The sequence below is a fragment of the Gigantopelta aegis genome, chromosome 10 (assembly GCF_016097555.1).
Source record: "Gigantopelta aegis isolate Gae_Host chromosome 10, Gae_host_genome, whole genome shotgun sequence".
Lineage (NCBI taxonomy): Eukaryota > Metazoa > Mollusca > Gastropoda > Neomphalida > Peltospiridae > Gigantopelta > Gigantopelta aegis.
This window is the reverse complement of record NC_054708.1, coordinates 83,171,002-83,179,678: the sequence shown is the minus strand read 5'-3', so window position 1 is coordinate 83,179,678 and position 8,677 is coordinate 83,171,002. Positions and strand designations below refer to the sequence as shown.

General features: G+C 38.1%; 1 protein-coding gene across 2 annotated transcripts in view; it reads right to left on the bottom strand.

Moving 5' to 3' along the window:
- Positions 1-248: 248 nt before the first annotated feature.
- The window catches only part of LOC121382674 (fibronectin type 3 and ankyrin repeat domains 1 protein-like), a 43,334-nt gene continuing 34,905 nt past the window's right edge, over positions 249-8,677 (bottom strand). For both annotated transcript variants that reach the window (XM_041512207.1, XM_041512208.1), the window contains exons 9-10: positions 5,041-5,085; positions 249-3,605 (exon numbers count right to left, since the gene is read on the bottom strand). In XM_041512207.1, the coding sequence (XP_041368141.1) occupies positions 3,549-3,605; positions 5,041-5,085 (102 nt within the window). In that variant the 3' untranslated portion in view covers positions 249-3,548. The remainder of the gene's footprint in view (positions 3,606-5,040; positions 5,086-8,677) is intronic.

Genomic DNA, 8,677 nt, shown 5'->3' with positions numbered 1-8,677 from the left:
AGCACTTCTGTGCTTCATACTTGCATGAACATTAAAAATTATCATGTTCAATTTTTATAATTCCAAGTGAATAATAATTTTATTAATATAAAATAATTAGAAATAATAAAGGAATCCCCATTCAGCTGTTTGGCTTTTTCCCGTCAGTATCCGAATTGGGGGAATTCTCACATTCTTTCAAACATTAATTAATACAAACAATTTTAAACAGCAAATAAAATTTACTAATTCAACATTAACGACTAACGTATAAACAATCATTTTATTAATCACAAATAAAGAAAATAGCTCAATGATCTATTTTGTAGTGCAAAATTGAGATTCATGCTGTCGTGAACGTCTGTTTTTTTAAGTCACACAATATTATTTGGACCAATCCAAACATTGTAACAAAAGTGTATTTACAAATTGAAATGATATGAAAACAAAGTTTTGTGTTCATAACGCTCTAGAATATGTCTCCAGAAATATTTGCATGTTGGTTTTATTTGTATTTTAACATATTTTATACTGAAATACATCTTTGAATAAACCTCAAGAATTATCATAAAAGTGATGAACCGGTTGGAGCTTGGGATGTACATCTTTACTGAAAATGTTTTGATTGTTATTTTACTGTCAGACCAATACTCATGCTATATTTTGTCAATAAAGTGCAATAATTACTTTTTGATTTGTGCGAGTATTTCATGTATCATTAATATATTGATTTGATTTAATTTATTTCTGTGCTTGTATTTGATTACTGGTAAGCCTAAACTTGATTACCGATAAGCGTACACCGATTACCAGTACACCTACACCGATTACCGGTAAGCCTACACTTGATTACCGGTAAGCCTAAACTTGATTACCGATAAGCCTACACTGATTACCGGTAAGCCTACACTTGATTACTGATTATTGGTAAGCCTACACCTGGTAGTCTGAGTGGTGTATTTTAGTTCATATAATACATATAGATTGAAACGTGTCTAAACTGGATCACGCTGGGGACCTAATATTTATCTGATTTACACAAGATCCGGCATTCAGAGGGTCACATTTCATAATTTAGAAAATTCAGCACCATCCAACCTAGCTGGTATTGACAGGATTCCAATTTAGACCGGTCTCACTGTAGTGCAGACCTACACAATTTCCACAAATGATTGTTTCATTGTACATCAGTTATGCATTTCTATATTTCTGATTTACCATTTGTAGAAAGTTTGCAAAAATAAAATTTGGTATAGGCTTAACTTTTCCCCCCTCCCAGTTTTGCAAATACTGAATCTGGTGGTCTGTAGTAATGGTTAGTGGGTAGCTAACAGGAATGTTTATGTGGTTTCCTAGCTGTGCTCCATGTGAGCAGGAACAGGTCCTGGGATGTGAGCAGGAACAGGTCCTGGGATGTGAAGCCACGACCTAGCAGCCTTTGACCCGAGGACTTGATGACGAAGCCAGAGGTAGAGCACTCATCTATGACTTAAGTATGATGGGCTGTAAGACCAATTACCCATCCCCACCAGTGCACTGGTAGATCAAAGGCTGTGGTATGCACTGTCCTTCCTATGAAAAAGTGCATATATAAAAAAAGCCTTGCTGGTTTATTGGTAGGAGTAACTATTACCTTGATCTTCATCAAATGTCAAAATAACTGCATTCTAGACACTAAATAAGCATAGCTTATAATATGCTAGGATGTAATTAAACTAATATTCCTTTCCTTTTCTTTCTCAGTGTGAGAGAGAAAGGCTATAGGGTGTCCAACAAAGGAATATGTATGATGAATTGATGAGAGTGATTAACTCAGGCATGACAATGACACTTGATGAAATCAGCTGAAAGCTTTGCGAACTGTGCTCAAAGCAGACAGTACACAGCCAAAGGGTGTGAGGGGGAAGGTCTAAAGCGTGAAGTAACCCAACACAGCACGAAAGCAGATTAGAAATATTGAGAAAAATGTATTTAGACCATCTGAGTGACAAAATAAAGGTACTTACACCCCCCAAAAAACCCTCCTCAGATTGGACGATTCACAGAAACGACCTAAATGTCTTTCAAATCCGCAGATTGTCATGCATGTTAACTAAATGAATGTCTTAACACCCCAGCAAAAAAGGAAGAAGAGAGACAAACAGACACAAATATTTAAACTTTTTATTTTTATGTAACTTTATATTTAGACTTGAGAGTACTTAAGAGTGAGTGTGGCACTGGGAGGAGGTTGGGATTGTAAGGTAACATAACACCAGAGTTTCACCTTAATGGAGGATGATTACCCAGCAGCCACTGCAGGTTCTGTGTATGATGAGCCCAAGTGATATCAAGACAAGTTAACTGATAGCAAGCATAGAGCACAGTCCTGTACAGTAGTTCAATACGGACACGGCAGTACTGCGACTTCACCAAACTGGCAAACATCTCATTATTATCAATAATATAATGCTTGTGATAACTTAATGAAAAATGTCTTTGTAAACAAATGCTACAATTCAAAATTTAAAAAGACTTTGTATTGAAAAATGTATTTATTGTAATTCTGTTGTGTTTGTATCCGAGGGCCTCAAGGAAGATTAGCTTTTGCTAACCGAGTTACCCTCACTAAAAAAAGAATTTATTATTATTATTATTATTATTTGTCTCTGTATTACAAGTATTTAGAATACTAAACAAGTTAATGTTTCAGACAGTTTTGCTTGTATTTTGTGCAACTCTTAAAGGCATATTAGAGCGGGGGTTGTCACGTGACTATAGAAATAACTCACCTTTACTTCCATCTCAGTAGTAATATAGGGTACTTTTATTTATAATCCTTCTTTGACTTGAGGTTGCGAACAGATTTGTTAACTTGTCCTTGGGAATATGCCTTTAAGATTTGGAATCATTGAATTTACCATTGGTCTGTCATCTTGTGTAAACCTGAATTACATTTTCAAATTGTAGGAAGAGGCCTTGATATAGGCATTTTGCCTGTTGGCCAATCCCCAACCAGCATTATAATTGGGAATAAATATTGTTTAAACCATTTTGTGCCACTTAAAAGGTAGTGTGGTCTATGTCTGATATTTTCTTCCAGCTAACACACAATATTATTTAACTTTTAAAATACAACATATCTAGTACTTGGCTGTGTTCAGATGGAAAACAAATGCAACAATTTAAAATTTAAAAAGACTTGTTTGCAAAAACTAAACAAAAAATCACCACATTTAAAGGTGAAAACTACTGCTGAAATGTTTCAATTAAAAACAAAAGGAAATTTAAAAGACAATAGTTTTAATTTTAAAAAACAACAACTTGACGATAAAAAGAAAATTCTAAATAAATTGACATATTTTGTTTGTCCTCGTCGTCGCCCGTGAATGTGGGAGGTCGACAGAGATACATCTGTAGTAAAAGTATTTCAACGATATTTTAGAACTAACAATTGCACCGTCCTAGCTTCAACATTCGGCCTAGGTGTGTGTCACATGTACACCATGCAGACACAGTAATATCATTCAAAGTTAGCAAGGGGACACAATTCTTGCTTGCCACATATCTGCCCTTGATTAGTTTCCCTTTCAAGCTTTTAAATTTCCGATTTTGGCCAGGTGCGTCTCCAGTGTTTGGATAATATTCTGAAAGTAGAAGACGAAGAAGAATATTCAAGGGTGATAATGTAATAGGCTACTGTTTAAAAACAAAAAAAAAAAATTTGATGCAAGGTTCCAATTTGGAGTGACAGATCCTAATTTTTAAACACTACCACATATTGTTTACTATTGGAGCCATTTTTGATAAGTGAAATGAGACATTACTTAGATTTTATTATTTGGATTATCCATTTCCATACATCTGAAGTGTTTCTGGTCATTCTTTGTGTTTGTAATACCACAAAATGCATGTTTTGTTTATCTTTAAAAACATACAGTCTGCATCTGCTAAATATCTGTTTTAAGGACACAGACTCTTGTTCACCTTTACTGTAACTTTATCCTAATGTATTACAGGTTTGTAGATTAACCAAACTCAACAGTTCATTTTTAAACAAGGGTCTGTGACTAAGTATTAAAAAAAAAAAAAATTGTCATGGGTGAAACGGGGTCTCAAATGGCAATTCTGATCCTACCCTATGGCAATTGTTTTAAACATGACTTTTGCAGCAAATAAACATGACTGTAAAGTTATTTTTCTGTATGTACACCTATTTGAATTGTACAAACATTAAATGCTGGCAGAGACTGTATACCAAGTGTATACAATTTTCCATCAATGAGGAGCTTTACCGACAGCAGTACTTTTTATCAACAGGCACAAAAGTGCTGTCGGTAATGCTCCCAGCCAATGGCAATTTATATCTCAATAACGATAATTGCTGTTGATGGCAGAAGGTAAAGTCTAGCTATGGTCACTTTTTTTTAATACAAAAGGTGCATTATTTTTTTTAATTATTTGAAAGGGACTAGAGAAACATTAACAAACCACTGGGCAATCTAAATGTAAAAATGCTAAAAACCAATACTATCATTTTACCAGCGACATGGTCTGATAATTTTCAATAATAATCCTAAACTAAAGCAGTGTGCTCTGCTTAATGACGCCACTAAAGCACATTGATTTATAAAATCATTGGCTACTGGATATGAAACGTTTGGTCATTCTGACAAATTGTCTTCGAGGAAACTTAGAGGGATTTTTTATCTGCACTTTTCAACAGGCACATACCACTTCCTTATAAAAACCTGTTAGGGATCTTTTATGTTCACATTCCTGGAGACACATACTACAGTATGTATCATGGTCTTCAATATACAAACTGTGGGGCACTAGTTGGGATGTGTCCACCATGGGGCATCGATCCTTAAACCCACTGCACCTGGGGTGCTCTACCATTGAGTTACATCCTGCATTGATACATCTGAAAGTCATCTTTGTCGAAAACATGAAGGATTCTAGCAAAACGAAAGCATTTTCATCCCGCATGAAAAACCTAAAATGCCCTTCCTGATTATAGTACCAGCTACTAACATGCAAACAAGATCTAATTATTGTAGTCTTTAATCATCAACTTACTCTTTTTTCTGTTGACTTTGCCATTTCAATAGCTGTTTTCCCAAACTGCAAAACAAATATAATTACATGTACTGGGATTTTAATTACTATTGGCTAATAATAATTTTGACAGAGGAAACATGCTACATTTTTCCTTAAGCGGCAAGGGATCTTTTTTATGCATTTTTCCAGGCAGAACAGCACATATCACAACCTTTGATAAACCAGTTGTAGGGCTCTGGCTAGGACAGGAAAAACCAAATCAGATAATGGGTCCACTGTAGGGGTGGGTGGGAAAAAATATCACTCCGTCCCATGTGACGTCATCGCTACACCCGGTGTGCACGGGAGGGAGAAGATATCACTCCGTCCCATGTGACGTCATCGCTACACCCGGTGTGCACGGGAGGGAGAAGATATCACTCCGTCCCATGTGACGTCATCGCTACACCCGGTGTGCACGGGAGGGTGAAGATATCACTCCGTCCCATGTGACGTCATCGCTACACCCGGTGTGCACGGGAGGGAGAAGATATCACTCCGTCCCATGTGACGTCATCGCTACACCCGGTGTGCACGGGAGGGAGAAGATATCACTCCGTCCCATGTGACGTCATCGCTACACCCGGTGTGCACGGGAGGGAGAAGATATCACTCCGTCCCATGTGACGTCATCGCTACACCCGGTGTGCACGGGAGGGAGAAGATATCACTCCGTCCCATGTGACGTCATCGCTACACCCGGTGTGCACGGGAGGGTGAAGATATCACTCCGTCCCATGTGACGTCATCGCTACACCCGGTGTGCACGGGAGGGAGAAGATATCACTCCGTCCCATGTGACGTCATCGCTACACCCGGTGTGCACGGGAGGGTGAAGATATCACTCCGTCCCATGTGACGTCATCGCTACACCCGGTGTGCACGGGAGGGTGAAGATATCACTCCGTCCCATGTGACGTCATCGCTACACCCGGTGTGCACGGGAGGGAGAAGATATCACTCCGTCCCATGTGACGTCATCGCTACACCCGGTGTGCACGGGAGGGAGAAGATATCACTCCGTCCCATGTGACGTCATCGCTACACCCGGTGTGCACGGGAGGGTGTAGATATCACTCCGTCCCATGTGACGTCATCGCTACACCCGGTGTGCACGGGAGGGAGAAGATATCACTCCGTCCCATGTGACGTCATCGCTACACCCGGTGTGCACGGGAGGGAGAAGATATCACTCAGTCCCATGTGACGTCATCGCTACACCCGGTGTGCACGGGAGGGAGAAGATATCACTCAGTCCCATGTGACGTCATCGCTACACCCGGTGTGCACGGGAGGGAGAAGATATCACTCCGTCCCATGTGACGTCATCGCTACACCCGGTGTGCACGGGAGGGAGAAGATATCACTCCGTCCCATGTGACGTCATCGCTACACCCGGTGTGCACGGGGAGGGAGAAGATATCACTCCGTCCCATGTGACGTCATCGCTACACCCGGTGTGCACGGGGAGGGAGAAGATATCACTCCGTCCCATGTGACGTCATCGCTACACCCGGTGTGCACGGGAGGGAGAAAATATGAAATCCTTCAGCCCAAGCTTCTCAGGTGGGCTCTCTACTGACTCAGCTACATCTTGCCCACCATAAAACTCACCAAATAATTCACTGTAACCCGACCAACTTGTTAGAAAAACAGCAATCTTCACTATAACGTAATTATAACTCAATTTTCTTTTGATCCTTCATGTTTTTGTTTTTTTCTTCACCTCTCTGTTTAATGCAATATAAAAATAATAATAAAAAGAATTCCTATTAAATGCCTTGCTGCTAAAAGTATAGGTTAGGATAAAGTGAACAATTTATTGTTTTGTTTTTATAGGGTGTCCTAGTTTCGTCTGCCTCCAACAATCAATAAATCTATCAGCTGACAGCGATCACCAATCAATAACCAAATTCAATTAACTCTCTTAACTGCAGTCACTGGCACCACATCCTGACCAAGGTCGACTGAAAGAGGCAGGTGTCAATACTCATAAATCATTACGTCACGGCGGACATATTGATTTTTAAATCATGACTGGGTAGGTTTTATGGACAGGAAACAAGACAACAGTCAACATGTAGCTCTGGGTGAACATTTTCGTCAAATCATTTTTTTAAAATTCAATAACTACAAAAAACAAGTTATTTTTTAATAAAAGAACAATTATTACATGACATTTATTCACCAAATGAACATAAAATTCACCAATTGTTTTGCAAATGTTCAATTGGTGAACTTGCTGAGTGCCAAAGCTAACCCTGACATGTTATTACCCACCTGTCACAACTTCATTTTTAAAATCTGTACTTCAGTTGCCTCCAATTTTTTTCTCATCCTTAAGTATATTAGACGGGGCTATCCCATGAAAGACAGCTATGAAGATATTTCTATCAGGTGATTATGCTTAATACGGTCAACTAACTCTATTTTTAAGTCTGTGGTCATTAGACAACCGTTTTTATTAAATCCTGCCTTATAAAAAAACAGGGTTTGTGCTGTCTGTAGCCAAATTAGCCACTGTTGCCAAAAAATAGCTAATCAAATTTGTAAGGGGCTAAAATTTTGGCTAGGCCATTTTCTATCTTCTAATGTGAACAAACGGTTACATATCTATCCAACACCTGAAATATAATAATAATACCAAATATTCAATTAGCGTAATAGTGATCTCGCGACTGGTAATGAGAAACGGTGTCATTCAGAGTACAGCATAATAATGTTTGCTTATTTTAATAATCACGGTTATTAATTTTAACGGCAACATGTATGAAAGCAAAGTCTGAAAGATCTGTAGCTTGTTATTTTACCTTTGTAAAGTCTGAACCAAACTAATAAAAACGAACCGACAATGCATGTCAGTTTCAATACACATGCTAGTTCAGGGCCGAAAAAAATAAGAAGAAGGCTATCCTTGGCCGAGTTCAGCCAGAAAACAAAAACGTCCACTAGATGGGTTGATGCATTTCACATTAAACCCAATGTCCACATAGGGAACCAATCAGATAGTTCGCGAACGTTAGGAAAATGTTTGTTGACTGCTCTCAGTGTGCATATAGGTCATGCTTGACAGTCGGCTGAGACTACGGCACGTGTCAAGAGACATCGTTGTGGACTTATACAATACAATTGCACGCAAGTAAATCTTGATGTAATTTGTAAATAAAACAATAGTTGTTTGCATCAATGAATACTTAATTGCTGTTTTGTTTATTTAATTCCTATTCGCAGGAAATGAACATTCGGTATTTATACAAATTGTGGTTAAATGTACACTGAATACAATTAGTTTACAATAATCATGACATTTGTATAAAATATTATATAAATTTGTAGACTGTGATGTGACATCACAAAAGTTAGCTGGATTTTAAAAAGACTGCACATTTCAATTAATTATATTTTTAATCAAAAACAACTGATGTATTTGAAGTAGTTGTAATGTGAAGTCAACAACAAGCATTTAACATGATTTGAAAAGCAACAACAGTAACAGCATGGCACAAATTACAAAACTGTTGTGGTGGAGAATTGATGGGTTACTTTAAAAAAAAAAAAAGCTGTTCTGTTTTAAAGAAATAATGAGCTCTATTTTAAAAAAGAAGAAAAAAAAGAA